This window comes from Sander vitreus, chromosome 22, assembly GCF_031162955.1.
Source record: "Sander vitreus isolate 19-12246 chromosome 22, sanVit1, whole genome shotgun sequence".
NCBI lineage: Eukaryota > Metazoa > Chordata > Actinopteri > Perciformes > Percidae > Sander > Sander vitreus.
In genome coordinates, this window is record NC_135876.1 from 20,007,792 (window position 1) to 20,026,333 (window position 18,542).

The 18,542-nt window shown below is 40.8% G+C and overlaps 1 protein-coding gene across 10 annotated transcripts in view; it reads left to right on the top strand.

The window, feature by feature from the left end:
* Window positions 1–18,542, top strand: part of abi1a (abl-interactor 1a) — a 53,341-nt gene that overhangs the window by 9,139 nt on the left and 25,660 nt on the right. For all 10 annotated transcript variants that reach the window (XM_078280783.1, XM_078280787.1, XM_078280785.1 and 7 more), the window contains exon 2: window positions 6,666–6,833. In XM_078280783.1, coding sequence (XP_078136909.1) covers window positions 6,666–6,833 — 168 coding nt within the window. The remainder of the gene's footprint in view (window positions 1–6,665; window positions 6,834–18,542) is intronic.

Consider the following 18,542-nt stretch of genomic DNA (forward strand, 5'->3'; position numbering starts at 1 on the left):
TAAATTTGGACCGCAGCGCCGCCACGCCTTGATGCTCATGACAAGAACAGCATGTATAGCCATCTTTATTGAAGTGAATAAGGTTTAAATCGCAGACATGCATGAATGAATATTTTTGCAATAGTACACATAATAATCCACGATGATCACATTACAAAAAACTGAAATTGCACATCAAGATTACACATCGTCAATATTTTTAGAGACCCCCCCACAAATCACGTTTTCAGGGGAGCCCATGTCTTATTAAGGGGAGACAAGCTCCCCCTAGCTCCCCCGTAGTTCGCACCCTGATTGGACTCCATCTTTTTTCCCAATTAGCTGCTAGATGTCAGACAGCCGCATCAAAACAACAACCCACTAGGGCTGGGTATCGGCTCATATCTTTTTATTTATTTTTCAGCTCCTACTACGTGAGCCCCGTCTCTGTGCGTAACATAGCGTTCTTCCTGTCTGCCTCTACGACCTGTAACGTTAGACAGCCAATCACCAGCATTATTATATCTTGGTGGAAGCATGCTGCATGCTTATTGGCTCACTGACTCTGATGAGATTTACTCCTTAGGTATTGAATGATGAGGCATTTTTCGATACTCAATACTATAAAGGCAATCCGGCCGGTGCATAAAAAGTATTGAATTTGGTACCCAGCCCTACAACCCTACAGTGCACTATCTCTCAGCTGCCTCCTGTCTCACCCTGTCCAGTATGCAGCGATCAGCGGTCAATACAGAGTGCCATGTGAGCTCTACGACTTTCCAGTTGGAGTTACACTCATTCTGCTTTAGACTACACATAGGTACCCATCCTGCTGAGGTGATTTCAAGGGCCAGTTTATCTCCTATTTCTTTTCTAACCTGCCCAGTTCACAGAAAAGAAAAATAAATCCTTGGTTGCTCCGTTAGGCTATGTTTGTTTTTTAATCCTCCATGCACCCCTGACACTGTAGAGGAGCTCTCCAACAACACTTGGAAGTTGAAAGATGTATGACATGTTGCAGAATTCCAAACATTCCTGAAAGTTCTTTTTTTTTTTTTTTTTCTTGTTCCAAGAGCATATCTCACTCCGGACAAGTGGGAGCACATAAACACAAATGTGCTTGTCAGCTGTACAAATCCAGATCAGATTGCACAGTAGAAACACTCTTTCTGGTTGTCAATTTCTGTGCACTGCAAACAGATGTTATTGAAAGTCTTTATTTGAATCCCTGTGTTACGAGTATGACTTTTTGTTCCAGACTGGGATGATTCAGAGAAACCCTCCATGAGTTTTGCTATTCTGTCTTACTTCCCAAGATCTTCTATTCGCCTATTCGTGTCAGGGAGTCAGGAGGAATACTCATTTTGTCCATTTCCTACTGAAGCTCAGGCTACTGGGTGGAGGGGCAGCTCCACCTCCTCTGACCCCTTAACCGTTTCTATCCTCAGCGAGGATGTCCGGACCTTTCCTTCCTGCCGCCTCAATGCAGCCAGCGGGCCCTGACAGTGAAGAAATGCACCACCTTGTTTTAAAAAAAAACAAACCTGATTGCACTTCAGTGGCGGTTGTTGGCCGTTATCTTGCCAGACTGGATATGTGACAGATTGAATTGGAAGTATTTATCCAGTTCAAGTGACTCAAAAACCTTCCATGAAGCAAATCCATTCTCGTGACTGCCACTCCCTTCCTGCTCCCAAATGTATCGGGCCACATACATGCTTCCGTACAGCATTTGCAATCAGACATTATCTGTATTCTTTTTGCTGTATTCAAGTGGTTGTTTGATTATCTAGCTTGCCTCAGCTCCCAGCTACACTTTTAATAAATTCTGCACGTGCATTCCTCTGTACTCCCTTTTTTAAGCCCAGCTGAGGTGCTGACAGCCTGTCTACTACTGCCTGGATTTTCTGCAGTCATTACTCAGCTTAGAAATATCAGATAAAGGGCCCCAGTAGTGCTAAAGCTCCCTGGAAGCTCACCTCATTCTCCTCATCTCCTGCTTCAGTTATTTACCTTTTTGTACTGAGCAAGCACACACATACCTCTCCTGGCGAATGTCTGAAGCACTTTTTTTTTTAAATATTTACTGTAGCCTAGTCCTTCTCGCTGAAGATGGATGCCATAGGGTGTAGAGATTCTTGAGTAACTGAGCAACAAATGTGGTTACTTTGAGGATTTGTGGACGGCCGACTACTAATGCGTGAGCAAGTGAAGGGATGAGGGGGGGCTTTAACTAAAGCAGAAGCAGACGGCTCTAAGATGCCGCCAGTGACAATGCAATCAAGTGTCGCATCTGTCCTCCAATACTGACCTCACATCACAGCTCTGGCAGCTAACGCTGTTTGGATAAGTTTGTCCAGAAATACAAAAAATTTCAAAGAGCCTTTGAGCACCATTGAGCATGTTTTTGACATGTTGACTCAGTTTATTTCATCCTCTGAAACATTGTGTGCAACTGGTCGTGCAGACCGAGCTCAGGATTTGAAGAATTACAGTTGTATGATTAATGCAAGGCTAAAGATTTAACCTCATGTAAATCAAGAAAGGAAGGAATAGCCTCGGTCAGCCTTTTCCATTCAGTGTATCAGCTTTCTTAACCCATACATCTGATTCATTGGGGTTGTAGTGACTGTGTCACTGGGGGAAATAAAAAAACTGAGAAACTGTAGTGAAGGGACTGACTGTTAATAGTCTTTGGTGCACCGATTTTAGGGCGTAGTAGTCTTGTAGTTGGTGAAAGATGAAATATTTGTTTATTGTAGTTCTTCAGCTTATATAAAACCATATCAGGTTTGACTCAAAATCAACGTGCTCATATTATGCTCATTTTCAGGTTCATAATTGTATTTAGAGGTTGTATCAGAAAATGTTTAAGTGGTTTAATTTTCCAAAAACACCATATTTTTGTTGTACTGCACATTGCTGCAGCTCCTCTTTTCCCCCTGTGTGTTGAGCTCTCTGTTTTAGCTACCGAGTGAGGCATCTCACTTCTGTTTCATCTTTTGTTGAGTCGCACATGCGCAGTAGCTAGGTAAGGACTACTAGCCAGTCAGAAGCAGAGTATGAGGGCGTGCCATGCTAGCAACTAGGTGAGCATTATAACGTGTGTTACAAAGTGACGCACGTTTGTTACGGAAGTAAAGGCTAGACTACGATAGAGCTGTTTGGAGCAGTTTGTGAACAGTGTTTTCTGTTGGAAGATGGTAAGTCCCTTTGGGGTGGACTTTGGGCTTTTTCACTTTGTAAATCTATAACATGCACACAAAAGATATATAACGCAATAAAAGGCAAAAAGCATAATATTAAAGAGAGTTAATTTATTACTTGGGGAATAAAGCAAGTATTCATGCATAATGCATGGTGAGTATAAAAGTGGATTGGACACATTTAAAAAACATGAATAGCAGCCATTGAAAAACATGGACTAAACATCAAATGTTGTGCTTTGTGTGGAGGCATGGGCTACCTTGACTGAATAGGTTTGTAAGACATGCAGGGTGCATGTGTATTACTTTACACATCACAGTTCTGCATTTGTGCACTGAAGCATCAATGGATCCGTTTGTCTATGCACATTACAGCTGCAAGATGTTGGCAAAACCAAGTTAATTGTGCAGTTTCTTAATATTGCAATTTGCGTTAGAAATCACAACGAATAGCAGTATGTTTATGTTTAGAGTTTCTACAAATTAATGCAGAATTTAAATGTTTGTACACATCACAGTTGAACATTTGTGTTAGGTAGCTGCAGCATCAGTGGGGCTGTTTGTCTGTGCTCTGCAGCTTCAAGATACTGACAAAATCAAGTTAAAGAGGTACACCATGAATGATTGATTAAAATTGAAGCGAAAGAGTCGAGCATCAAAAACCCTGGATCCTAACTTTCTCAGAGTAAATGCTTTCAGTAGACCCTCGCTCCCTGCCTGGTAATAAACACCCACGTCTTTCAAACTCCTCACCATAAGTTTGTAACGCAGACTATCTGTTATAGATTTGAAGTTTCAAGCCAAAGCCCCACTTTAGAAAGCTCCCCCGAGAGCCACAGATAACGTTATACAACGAATTCACTGGCTGTGTAGTAAACATCATAATACATCATAATAAGTAAACTGAACTTCATAGATACAATTGTTGGAATTCTGATTCTTTATTTATAAAGGACAACACACATTAATCAACATTTCTGTAAATGTGCCAGTGTTAGCCAGCCGGCTAATTTTCAACTGTAGTCCTTTGGCCAGATGATTTTAGACCAGAGCAGATATTAGTATATCTTGGGGATGCCCCTTTAAGTGCAGTTTCTTAATATTACAGTTGCTTTTTGGATTGTATAAAATCACAGCAAATAGCTGTTTTTATTTGTGCAGAGTTTCACTTTTTTTTTCTCCTAGATTTAAAATGAATTTGGCGGTATAAATAACATTCTAACGCTGAGACATTCTCGTAGTTTGAATAACAAACTCCATCTCTGACTTGCAGCTTGATATGTAGGCTAGCAGTCCTGCACAGGCAAGCATATGTTGTCCAGTAATCTATTTAAAATGTCCATATACAGCAAAAATGTTATCCTCTTGCTATTTAGAAATTGCCTTCACGGATAAAAGGCTGTTTGTTTGTTGTTGTTATATTTTCCTGCAGCTGTTACTCCATTTACCATACGGCATATTGCAGTCAGTAGTAGGTGTCAGTGTGTGCACATGAATGAATGTGCTTTCAACAGATGGCCTTTTGCTCCGAGGCCTCTGGAGGAATCTCTCCTTCTTCCTGAGGCTGTTATCGCACAACACATCTGCTGCTCTGATTCCCACTAAAAGAAACGCAACAAAACGCTGTCATCTGCTCACCCGGCCGATGCTAACCCGTACGGCTAAAAGCTCTCCTGGTCAGGAACTTTTAGACGTACAGATTGCTTCTGGATTAGTTACGTGCTGCCACAGGGAATCAGTAATGAGACAAGCAGTGACATGGTCGTTTTCATTTTGTCCGTCCTTCCTCTCATCTTCATGACCAAATGTTCCCTTCTCCTCTGTTTTGCCCTCTAACCACTGCGACCAGTAATCATCTCCTCCACCACCACCTACCCCCTGCTACGGCAGCCTGTCATCAAAGCCCAGTGTCGCCCCTCCAGGCAGCGTGCTTTGGGCTCAACCTTATGAGCGAGCAGCGTTGGGAGAGCCCACAGAGATCAAACACGATGGCTCAGTTTTGGAGCTTGGCTCTTTGCCTCAGCTCTGTTGTGTGGTCGTTACCACAGTTTTTCTGGTTTAGCTGCTTTTTGCATCTTTGTAACTGTCAGTTTGCCATCCTTTCAAAATAATATGGTGGAAGAATGTCTGTATCATAGAACATTGTGTTTTTACAGGACCTGTCCATTATTGGAGCTCCATGACTTTGACGTACACAATAGTTTAGAAGAGACATATAAATGATAGAAGTGTTGTGTGTGTTATTTACATATTTATTTATTTTGGAAAACTAAAGTGTAGCCTTAGTTTGTCTCAAAGAATTAAGGGTTGTAGCTTGTGTCAACCTAAACAAACACTTCATTTTGTTTTTTGGTCGTATTATCGTAACTAGCCAGCAGGCTAATTAATTAAACCAGCCACTCTGTGCTTTTGATGCTAATGCTAATGAGCTTCTACTGAATACATTTAAGGAATAATCCACTGATATGCTTTTTTGAGTATTAAACATTCATAGCCTGTCATCAAAAGTACCTAGCAGTTCTTTTATAAATTAACCTGCTAGCTAGTTAGCTGCATAGCAAAGCCCAAACACAAACTTAAGTGCTTGTTTAGGCAGATATCTTAGCCAGCAAGCTATTTTATTAAATTGTATTATTGCTTTTGATGCTAATGTGAGCTAACTAAAGAATGACTTCACCAAAAACTTTTTTTTGTTTAAACAATAACTGTAGGCTTACAAAGGTCTCAACCTTTACCTTACCCCTTACATTAGCTTACCTTTAGAAAATTTGAGTTGTACTTTGAATTAATATGCTCAATATGTTCTAAAACGATTCATATTTTTGCCACAATATGGCTAAATGCAGCTTCTTTTTTTCGCTAGTGCAGTTAGCTGTTAGCGTTTGTCATTTGTGACCAAACATACATAAATGCTACAAAAGTAAAACCGTTAAGTAACTTTATTTTGTTAGAGCCATCATTCAAGCCCACAAACAGTGAATGTTTTATACAAGTAAGGTTTTTGAGTATTGCTCTGTCTAGCGTGAAGACCAAATGCTTTTACAGGACTAATACTAAAAAGTCACCTAGAATTCCCAATAGTTTAACAATTCAAAATTGTCAGTGGCAAAATTATACTTTCTAATTTTAAAAAAAGTATTTGAAGAATATGAAAAGTATTTTAAGTTTTCAAGTTAAGAAATGTAGTCGGCTGTTCACACTCTGTTTTCAGAGCCTCCAATATGGCTGCTGCAGGATGGCTTACATCATCTCAAATCCCCCCAGGGAGGGCGTAGTATCTGGGGAATGAGAGGTGGGGTGGGAAAAGGATGCCTTTGCTGCTCTGTTGGCCTGGATCCACCACAAACCTGACCTGGATACAGTGCTGGAAGATGGATGCGAATGTTATGTGATATTAACAGTAACTGGGTTCCTCTTCTTTTCCTTTTTTTTTCTTTTTTCATCCCTCTTTTTTTTTCTCTAATCCCTTTTTGTGCACAGGCCCAGGACAAGAGGAAAGCTCTGGAGGAGACCAAAGCCTACACCACCCAGTCCCTGGCCAGCGTGGCCTACCAGATCAATGCCTTAGCCAACAATGTACTGCAGCTGCTGGACATCCAGGCCTCGCAGCTGCGGCGCATGGAGTCCTCCATCAACCACATCTCTCAGGTCAGAAATACACACAGCTACAGTACACACCACAGACCAGCTGTGAAGTGAAATGGTCCCCCGCACTGCCCACTTCTCCTCTCACTTTTACACAGACTCTTGTTATTTTCAAACACAGTACGAAGCCTTCTGTCGTATCCATGGTTCCTTTTTATTGCCTGGTATTTGGTATCAGTCTTACGCAAGTGACTGGCTGTGTGTTTGGCTTAATGGCTGGTGGTCTGTCTGTGTTTCTTTTATGCTCTTGGCGTCTTCTAAAGCACAGAAACATTAAAAAACATAACACAATCAGTCTAACTTGCAATTATTGGTCTGCAGTACTGATTACTGAGCAGCCCTAACATACATAGGGATATAATATATACTGTAGGTCTGTCTTGTAGCCAGTAGTATATGTAATATTTTGCTACATATATCCCTTAATACTGTGCATCCGTTTGTGCAGGTTAACGTTTCAAACATGTCTATTTGATTTATTTTTCAAACAAAAGATAATTTTATGCAGTTCATTCTGTGGCTTATTTGACGGAAAAATAGTGACACACAAATTCTAGCAATAATTTCGACCAATGAGATATTTGGTTTTTGAAGTTGACTATAATATGATATATGATGATATACTATATCAACTATCAGAGATTTTGCTGTACCCTTTATACTCTGGTAGCTATCCTTCTGATACATGGTTGCATTAGGTCATTGTGGGCAATGTTTCAAATCAATTTCTTTTCAGTTTTATGGCAATAGTAGATTTTTAAATCTTTTTTGCATTCATGTGATGACATATTTTGATATGTCCGCTGTTTAATCAACCAAAAACAGACATTCCTGTCTGGTTATTGTATCAACAATTTCTCAATAGATTTACTGTTGCTTTGTAGACACCATCAGAGTTTTCCTTTCCTAACCTGTAGCATGAGGATTCTGCCATGTGCAGGTAAATCCAGCCGTTCATCCAATGAAGGCATTAAGAGCTCAGACAAATCAAACAAAGAGCTCCAGCCAGGTGGCATCTCGTAGATTAGAAGTGGCTGGCATTCACCTAACCTGGAACACATTTAACACACTCAGGGTTGAGTCCGAACTTAGAGAATAGTTGTTATACATGAGAACTTGGTTCATTGTTTGTGCTGCGATGGAATGATCTGTGATGGTAGGAAAGGAGTAGTTCTTTTTAGTTTTGTCTTTCCCATGTCCGCTATCTGTGTTTTTCCTCCGACAGTGCTTTTGCTAAGAGTGCCAGAAATTCTTTCAGGATACACTGAAGGTCAGATTTTTGAGAGAGAGAGAGAGAGAGAGAGAGAGAGAGATGAAGGAAATTGAAGATGGATGAGAGAGATGAAGGAAATTGAAGATGGATGAGAGAGAGAGAGAGAGAGAGAGAGAGAGAGAGAGAGAGAGAGAGAGAGAGAGAGCAAAAAAGCATATTTACACTCCTTCAGGTTTTGAGTCAATATCCTGACAAATGGCATTCAGGCGATACCAAGGTCACTGCCTTCCTTGGTCTCCATGACAACCCCCTGGGCCTCGTCGGAAAAGCGGATGAAAGACAGACAGGCATAACTTCCATTGTTTGACTTCTGTCTCCATTGCAAGTGTTCATCGCTGTCTCTTGTATTGTGCTTGGGAAATTCCATCCTTCGTGTGCTATATTTATGCCTATGCTTGTCTACTTTGTGTAGCCATGGTGAAGAGGAACTAGATGGTGTCACTAATGGTCGGTAACTAAATGTTTCCCCTTCGTTTGGGTTTCTTCTTTTTGTCTCAAGAAATGCAGAAAAGTAAAGTTAAACTACAAACTAATTTACTTCCAGCTCATAGTCAGCGTAGCTACAAGAATAACACGCTACCTCCATTTACATAAGTTGTCCCTGAGAAAAGTGAATGATTTATCAGTTTTGCCATAATAACCCAAAAAGGCAGAATTCCTTCTTCATCTTCATCTAGTTGGTTTTTACGGTTACGCAAAAGAAGGGGTCCTAATGTGTTTGCCGTAATGAGGCGTATCTCTGTTTTTAATAATAAAGAGACGGGGCTGTCAGCTCTGTAGGCAGTGTGTGTGTTTTCTTGCTCTCCACTGTCCGGTTCGGTTCAGAGGTGAATCATTATCATGTTGCCATGCGGTGGCCCTCGAGGCCGGTGTTGCGTTCTGCTGAAAGGGGAATGGAGAGTTAAGTCTGCAGCTCGGATGATATATAATGTTTTAACAGTGGAAAGGCAAGGAAAGCAACTTTTCTCAGGTGAATACCAATGAAGCATGAGCATGACTCCTTTATCCTCGAGACACCGATAATAAATGCACCGCAGAATTTACGAGGCTAAACATAATCGTACCAGCCTTTTCTACTTCTGTCCGCAGTCTTCCCGTTAACCGTTCTGTATCTCAAGTCTGCACCCATCCAGGCCTGAAGCTGGGATGCCTTAGGACGAGGCTCTCTTACATTAACGTGTCAGTCAGCGTGTGGTGAGACGTTGCCTGGCGTCAGGGCCGTTTCCTTCGGTTTGCCTTCAGTTACAGGGTGTGTCTGCTTAGCGGTGGCATCTCTCCGACTGGAACTGCCATCCCTCTGAGCTTGATGCCAAGTGTACTGTACTGTACCTCTTGTCTTGTATTCTGCATGTGCTGTGAGGCACAAAGAGTATGTTGTTAAACGGGCGAAAAAGGAACAAATAAGATGCCCTGTTCAGTCATAAGAGAGATTTTCATCAATATCTTAAGCAATTTAACAACTTAAAACTATGCATTTTTTTTTTTTTTAACCATGTGTTAAAAAAGTACATTTAATCAACTGTAAGGCTGCAAACAATTATTAATTTCTTCAGTTCAGCAATTCATCTGTGAAATTTCTTTTTTGATCGATAAAATGTTTTCCTGGAGCCCACTGTGAGGTCACATGGCTAGTTTTAACCAAACTAACAGTCCAAAACACAGTTTTCAAACTACAAATCACTACATTCTTAAAGCCAGTGCAGTCTGGCACGATACATTGCTTGAAAAATGATTTCAAAATTGTTGTTAATTAAGTTTCTGCCAATTTACTTCTCGATTCATTCTGTGGTGTCCAACCTTTGTGACTTCTGACCTCTTATCTGCAACTAGTTAAACCCAGTTGCACATTATTTATTTTATTTATTTATTCATGCCTTGTTTTATTTGAATAATTTTCAGAGGCCGGAAATTAAAACCATTCAGAAAATTGCAACAAATGAGCAAAAAATCAGATCGTCTAAATAGATGAAGATAATTTTGTGCTGGACAAATGTGTTGTTCTCTTTTTCTATTCTGTTATTAATTTTTCTAACCCCTCAAAATGTATGTTGTGATTCCTGACCACCAGGTTGGATATCACTAATTGGCTAATTATTGAAACACTATTTTATGTGCTCTAATGAAAGTGCATCCTAAACTGTGTTTGGTGTTTTTATTAAGTATGTAGTATATTTACCTGAATTGGTTATTGTTATTTAGTGGGTGTCAGGGTCAAGCTGCAGTAGTGTGTGTGTGTGTGTGTGTGTGTGTGTGTGTGTGTGTGTGTGAATATAGAGTAGCTCATAGGGCTTCCACCTTGTGCTGCGTGTGAAGTGGCTGCTAAGAGGCTGCGAACAGGAGGTGCTTTGTCTGTCCGGCGGAAGAAAATGCCTCACATTGAGAACCTCTCTGTGATACCCAAATAGAAAGGGAAGAGAGGGAGAATAGTGTGTGTGTGTGTGTGTTGGGACATACAGCCTATGTTCAAGCTGCAGCTCCGCTGTACTGATTTATATTTTTCATCCTTGACACAGAGCAAGTTTAGTAGAGAAGATTTTTTCCTCAAATCTGATCTGCACCACATCAATTTAGTTTTATAAAATCGAGCCCAGAGGCATGCAGCTACACGTGAGCTGTATTTAAAAGTTTCTTAAATTGTCATTGTTGTCATAAAAAAAATAAATACACTGTCACGGAAAGTCTTACTGTAGTTTCGGAGCCTGTGGCAGCTTCGCTGAGGGAGTGTTAGTGTGGAGAATGAGACATAACAATGGCATAAAAACAACTTTATTAGGATCAACTCAGGCACACTTAAACAGAAGTTCCGAATAACAGGGAGAGGAGTAGGTACAACAATAGAAACACATATTGTTGCTTTGTAGGGGTATAACAATACATTCAGCTCACAGTTCAGTACGACACACAATACAGAGGACGCTGTTTGATACACTTAGAGTATTTTTAGCAAATCTGGAATGAAAACAAACTGACAGTACATTTTCCCCCTAGGAGGAATAAAAGTAGGGCTGCAACTAACAATTAATTAGCAGCATCTTTAGCTCCGACAGCAACAGCTTATGCCATGATATGCAGTTACATCCTCAGTGCATGGATTCTTTTACATACAAGCACAGAACAAAGAGAAAATCATTTCTGACGAATTGAGCTGACGAATTGAGCTGACCTCAAGACCTGTGACCTCAAATTAGCCAGCGATGCATTTTTGCCACACACATGCTGAGCTTTAAATAAAGACCTTTTTTTGATGTGGTCAAAGCCGCCCTCTTAGAAAGTCCTCTCAATTCTCAGGAAATTCTTTTAAATTGTTCTGCAAGAACAAATGAGCAATTTTTCCGCATCTGTCTCATGGTGGGATGTAAGTCACGGGGGAAATACTGACTCAGTGTTAGGCGACAGTTGTGGGGAACCTCTGGTCAGCAAAACCTTAAGTGGGTGCCTTGGCAAGACAATACTATAAAAATAAAATGCAAATGTGTATTTTAGTGCAAGCATACCATGCATGTATCAAGTGCAAGAAATCAAACTTTTTTTTTTTGTATTCTTTTTTAAATTATTTTTAGTAAGCCATAATTATCCAAATTGTAAATTTTAGAATCTCAGTGTGCTTATCTAAAAAAGCAGTCGACATTGTGGAAATAAAACTAATGGATTTCTGGATGTGATTGTAAATAATACATTAAAAAACTCACTATTTTGCCAGTACAGCTGTGTTTTACAATGATGTTAAATGACTTGCACTTACATTCGGAGCTGGCCAGTGTGCTGATTGAACCCAGTGACCACAGTGATGAAGCAGCAGAACCACAGGCTGGATGCAGAAGGCAGCTGACACATCTGCTGTACACTCCCAGTTTGTTTCTGACAGCTGTGTGGTTCACGGAGATGCTGTTAATGCAGTTACACAGTATTCTTATCTGGTCACATGAGTCAACCCACGTTTGTATGTATGATCGCAGCGTGGCACGCATTTCATAGTTGGGGTTATTTTTCATTCCGGTCGCGTGCGTGCGCGTGTGCGATGATAAGAACACACACACATGCAAAGGCTTAGGGTTGTGTGTCCGCAGTGGTGGCTTTTTGACCTCCCGTCGAGGAAGGCTGGCACTCATCCAAACAGGAAATGAAGTGTGTGTGTGTGTGTGTGTGTGTGTGTGTGTGTGTGTGTGTGTGTGTGAGACAGAGAGATGGAGGAGAGCATCTCTCCTGGTGGTCTCTCCTATTTGCCTGGCTGTGAAGTGCAGAGTTTGTCTGTATTTTCTTTTTCACTCCTTGGATATTTACACTTAGTCTACATGCCTCTTTCTCTTTTCAGTGGATTATAGTGATGTGTGTGTGTGTGTGTGTGTGTGTGTGTGTGTGTGTGTGTCCAAATCTTTGTGTGGTCCATTGCTCCTGGGCAGTGGCTATTTAAGATTAAAGACATGGGTCAGATATTGGCAAGAGGCAAATTTAGATTCTGTGTGTCTCGAATTATTTTGTATTAGAAAATTCTTTCAGTAATCCAGTAATGTATTACTTGAATTTAAAGTAGATTATTTTCATTATTGATTCGTCGGTTGATTTAAAAAATTTTTTTTTTGTTGTTGTTGATAATAACCAATTGCAAGATGACATATTCAGCTCTGTGAACTTGCAATGGACATTTATAGACTAAAAAAAGTAATTGATCAAACACACAAAACAAACCACAGAATAAACAGCAGCTGCATTTGCTTCCTGCAAGGTGTGTTTCTGTGCGAGTTGCACATGCGCGACTATCATGACTCCGTCCTGCATGAATAGAAGTTAAATGTTCAATGACTGGTGACTGATGTTGTTCAGTGAATCATCAGCTCCTCTGCTCTGCGGTTACTTCCTCTCTGCTCTTCCTTCTCCACCCTCTTCCCCGCTCCAGAGTATCGTCACTATTACCACGGCATTTTTTCCCACTTAACAATCCTCTGCAATTACATCTAATCATTACACCTCTGTTTTGCAGTTCCTCCCTGTGTACGAATACTGTAGGCAATTATTTGACAGCACCGTATAAATAAGGCTGATTAGGAAATACTCATCTCCCCTTACAGAAGACACAATCTGTATCTGAGATCCACTACTTAGTGTTACCTCGTTTGTAGTCTGGCTCTAAGTCTGGGTGTTATTTAGGCTCGCTCTCAGCTTGTATGTAAACTTCAGAGCTCAGTCAGAATGCTGTTTGGCCGCAGTCCAAAAGTTAGACTGGCACAAGTCAGCCGAGGTGTTGCCATATGTGCTGTGTTAGCAAACATAGCGTCGACCTTGGCATGCTATCCTGTTGTTTTCTTTCCTCTGCTGGGAGAGACAATCCCTCCAAAGTTTCACACTTACAATCCTCGCAAAACCTCCGCTCTTGCCTCCATCATACCACACACGGGTTGTTAGATTTACCAGAGGAATCCAGTTTTTGAGGGATGTGTAACAAGAAGCTGCCAAACTGAGAACTCCCCACAGGGTGTTTGACCTCCCATTTTGGCTCGGAGTGTGGGTGAAAGCTCCGTCATGCTCGGTGTTGCACTACCAGCCCCACCGAAGGGCCTTTGGACAACTGCTTTGACTCCACAGATGACAACTTCAGATGTGCTGGCTGTAATCAAGCTGAGAAACGGACCAGACAAAGAGGCATTCGCTCTGCTTCAACAGCCGTTTTGGCTCAGCGCAGAGCTGGGAGTGTTGGATTGCACTGCTCCTACAGATGAAGCCGGACACGGTGAGGAGCAGAAGACTGGGAGCTACAGCAGCCAAGAAGCTCAAGAAGCGGAGCATGTGACTGGAAGTTTACCGGTTCAAATCCAGGACAAGACGCCCTAGAGAAGTGGTTTCTGGGGGTTGGGTTCTTCAGTGGGTCACAAGATCAACCTGAGGGGTCATGAGATGATTGACAACAAAGAAGAAAAAGATTGTGTGTGTAATACTGAATAGTTTCACTTATTCATTTTCAAGCCCCTAAATGCATTCGAATGTAGGGCTGGGTATCGGTTTGACTATTCCTATTACAAATACGGAAGCCCAAAGATAGTTGCTGGGTATCAATTTTTTGACATTTTAGTTTGAGGAATTTGAACATATAGAAACCACACTTGTCAAATGTTTAAAGGACCAGTCTGACATGTTGCATTGATTGCACGTGAGCCTTAACACGTTATCTACAAACCAGTGGTGGAAAGGTATTCAGATCCTTTACTTAAGTAAAAGTACTAATATACCACTCTAAACGTTAGGGGTTTAAGTCCTGCATTGAAAGTGTTACTTAAGTAAAAGTAAATCTCATCAGGAAAAGTAACTTAAGTAATCAAAGTAAAAGTACTCAATGCAGAGAAATCCTCAAATTTTAGAAACTGGAAACGATCAAAACTGTTCTGGCGATCAACTAAGTGTTCAGTCGGCTTATCATTTCAGCTGGGCATGTAGCCCTGTATATTGTTGGTTAGCGAATTTTTAATAAAGCCTATTTTATAAACTACATGTGTTTTGTGTGCAAAAATCTTAATTTGTAAAGTAACCAGTAACTAAAGATTAATGTAGTGGAGTAAAAAGTACAAATGTCCCTCTGAAATGTAGCGGAGTAGAAGTAGGAAATGGCATGAAAAGAAAAGACTCAAGTAAAGAACAAGTACCTTAAATTTGTACTTAAGTACAGTACTTAGTAATGTACTTAGTTACATTTCCACCACTGCTCCAAAACAAAACCAAAGTGTAAGAACGACAGTTCTTCTTTAATGTTGTCCAAACAAAGGTATTTTGTACAACAACGTGTTCTACATTAAATACAGTTATTAATTGGCAAAGTAAATGTTTGATCAAGAAAAAAGTTAACGAGACTACATACAGTATCTGACCAGGCATATGTCTCGCCAGCTTTCATTGGTACGTGACAGTTTTGGATACTCTACAGACAGACTTTTTTTCCCCTTAGATTTAACAGTCATACAGTCAGAACTCATTCATTTCTTCACCAATAGGAGTCTCCGTACACATTGATGCAACAAAACCACAAGATGTCTTAATGATACAGCAGAATTATCACATCTCCAAGTTCTGGTGTCTACGTTTCCAGATTCCACAAAAGCGACCTGAGGGAGCTATTTCAGAAAAAAGGAAGAGAATAACTGTATTAGAAGCCGACCAGGCAGGTTAAGAGAAAGTGGGCGCAGCAGGAAAAAAAAAAAAAAGCACTCTTCAGCACTCGCAGCACTTCATCATATAATGAGTAACTGCTGGAACACATTGAGCATTACAAATTGTTCAAATCCGCTGTCTAGGTGAATGTGGGTAATAATGTGAGCGTGCAGCAGAGCCAACTTTTTTTCCTGGGGAAAAAAAACAACAGAAAAAGAGACATTCATGTCCTCATTTGCTGTCTTCACCTGTTAGCGGCTCCAGCAATTGTAAATTCTCTTGCATAGTAAGCCTGAAACTTGGGTTCAAATGTGTTTAACAGACTTGTGCTTCATAGTTATTATCTCTTCGTAATCCCACAGAACAAGGATTTCCAATTCCTGGACTTCTGTAAAGACAAGCTTATCTTAGCTTTCAGCCAGGAATGGCCTTTAATAAGAAGTTGTGGCATGTCTTATTTCATAATTATGTGTAGTTCTGGTTCATGATATTACACGGCAGTAAAAAAAAGTGTGTGTGTGTGTCCACTGCTTGCCTGTATATACAAAAAAAAAAAAAATAGTCCATGTCCTAATGTTCTTGGACAGCGTTTGTGTGTGTGTCTTTGACTGACTGACTGACTGACTGACTGACTGACTGACTGACTGAGAAGCAGGACCAAGATGCCTCACTGCCAGTTTGCTGTAACAATTCGCGTAATCATCTGCAGTCAAACTCTATCATTAACCACTGGCACATTTGTGTGATCTGGCTAGCCACACATGCACACAGACACATTGGTATGTAGGGTGTGTTTGTCTAGTAGCAGGCCTTCCTCCATGTTGTGTGTAAGCTCCCTACTACGCCCACAGCACACGCTGTGGAGCTTTTTTTGTTTGTCAGTGCGTTTGTGCATAGCTGGCTTTTTATTGAGGATATCATCCCGTGGCCAGTCTGCCAAATCGCTGAAAAGGCTGTTTTTTTTCTTGTTTTTTTTTCCCTTCTTTCCAACATGTGTTGGAGTGAAACCTGCTGTCTCAATTCCATATCAAAGTCTACACACGTTTTTCCTTTCTAGTCTCTTCTTACCTCATCCTCCAAAACCAGTGTGTGTCTGGTGGGAAGTTGTCAAGTTACGTTTGCGTAAGGCTTCGAAATTCCATTCCTGGTTCTTTGAATGGCTGTGCCATCAGACTGAGAGATGTATGCCGCTTTTGCTGATATTGTGTGGATGCATTCTGTCGATGTGTGACCTGTTTCCCTAAAACCCGACCGACTCTCCCCCTAGTCTGAGCAGTGTGAATCAGCATGAGGGAGAGAGGCTGTGTCAAATAGTGAAGAATAATCTAGTTTTACTTGTTCAGATTTATCTTTCACTACTATACATCTAAAAAGGTGCTGGATACAAAACATTCTGTCAATGAAAAAGAAATCGCCTGCACTCTTATCTCCTTTACACCTAATTGTCCAGGCTTTCAGTCAAACAATCGCACAGAGAACAATACACAGTGGAGGAAGGTTCATTGTTCAGAACACACCTGGCAGTTATGGCAGACAATTCATGTTTTTTTTAAAATGCCAAACAGTTGTGAATATTACGCAACATTTCATAAAGATATGTTTTCTTCAGATGTCTCTTACCTGTTTACGTATCTTTTGCCGAGCTACTTAAACATAGAACCTCACCCAGAGAGATATAACTCGGCAACTTGAATGAAATCCACTATCACCGGTGTGCATAACTTCTATCATGCTTTCAAAGAAAGCAGCTTGTTAATAACCTAACCAGACAGGACTGTATGTATTTGGCTAACCCAGCAAATCAAATACCTGGCAAATCAAAGCAGTTCATCAGTGTTTCCCACACACAGACTAATTTGTGGCGGTGCGCTACACAGTCAGCACCGGCCGCCACATATTGCGTTTTATTATTATTAGTGCTGTCAGTTAAACGCGTTATTAACGGCGTTAACGCAAACCCATTTTAACGGCGTCAATTTTTTAGCGCGAGATTAACGTTCTTTTTGGCATAGCAAAATTTGTAGTTTTTTTCACATGCTGTTGCAACAACAAGACCAAAGTGATCTGAGTGTTTTGTCGTTGTGAACTGAGCTAACATCGCAGCACGTCCAGTCTGAGATACCACTTGATGGCCAAGCACACAGCTGATGCCAATTCTCCGCCCCCTCGTCAAAGCCAGGCGACAAAAGCACAAAGCAAGTCGATCCACTTTTCCATGTTGATAAGAGCATTAAAATGAGAAAAAATAATTGGACAAAAAGAAATCTAGGGACATTTAAAATAGATAAAAATGTGTGATTAATTGCAAGTTAACTGTGAAATTAATTAATTACATATTTTAATCGTTTGACAGCACTAGTTATTTAAATTATTATTATTGGATTATTATTGGGATGATTATCACAAAAGCCTGGCTGAATACACTCACCGGACGGCAGCTAGTAGCTAACGGCTATCTGGCTGTACACAATCACCGGAGGGCAGCTAACCGCTACTACCGCACCACTGTTTATTTTAGGGGGGAATACACTTCAAGACGTGACATGAACTGTCCTCTGGAGGACATAGCCACACCACCGCCGCTCCGTGGATTTTTATTGGGATGATTATCACAGAAGCCTGTCTGAATACAGTCACCGGACGGCAGCTATCAGCTAACGGCTAACGGCTATCAGCTAGCAGGGCAAGCTAGCTACCGGCAGGATCGAGACAGGGGCCATGGTAGGTGAATTTAAACAATGTCTGAGTTGAAAACGCATCTTGTTGACACGTAAGGGCCCTGTTCATGTGGCACAGACCTATTAATTGCATTTTGTGTCTGTTAAGAGGCACAAAGGCACTCTAAAACTTGCCCCGACCACTGCCGTTTTAGCTCAGGGGACGCTTGTAGTACGTAGCTGCAGCTTCTCCGTGTTACCTGCACTGATTCGGGTCGGGGTTTTTTCTATCGAAAGTACTCGCGTAGCCATAGCCATCAAGATTAACGTAAAAATTGGCCGGAATTCTCCTTTTAAGCAGAGGAATTAGCTGTATTTTACAACACTAGATGTTTGGCCATTATCTTAGTTTGGTATCCAACAAGTGATTCCAGGTTGGTTCATATGTTTCATTAGATGTTTGGGTGTGAAGTTTTTTTAAAATTTATCATTGTGTTAACATTAACACACCATTTAATGTTTTTGTATAGCTGACCCTGCGTCCTATTTTGGAGCTGCACACTTTTCAAGTGCAGCCGTAACCAAAACGGCAACAATAAGGATAAAAAAAAAAAATAAAAAATAAAAAATCACAAATATTTAGGCACT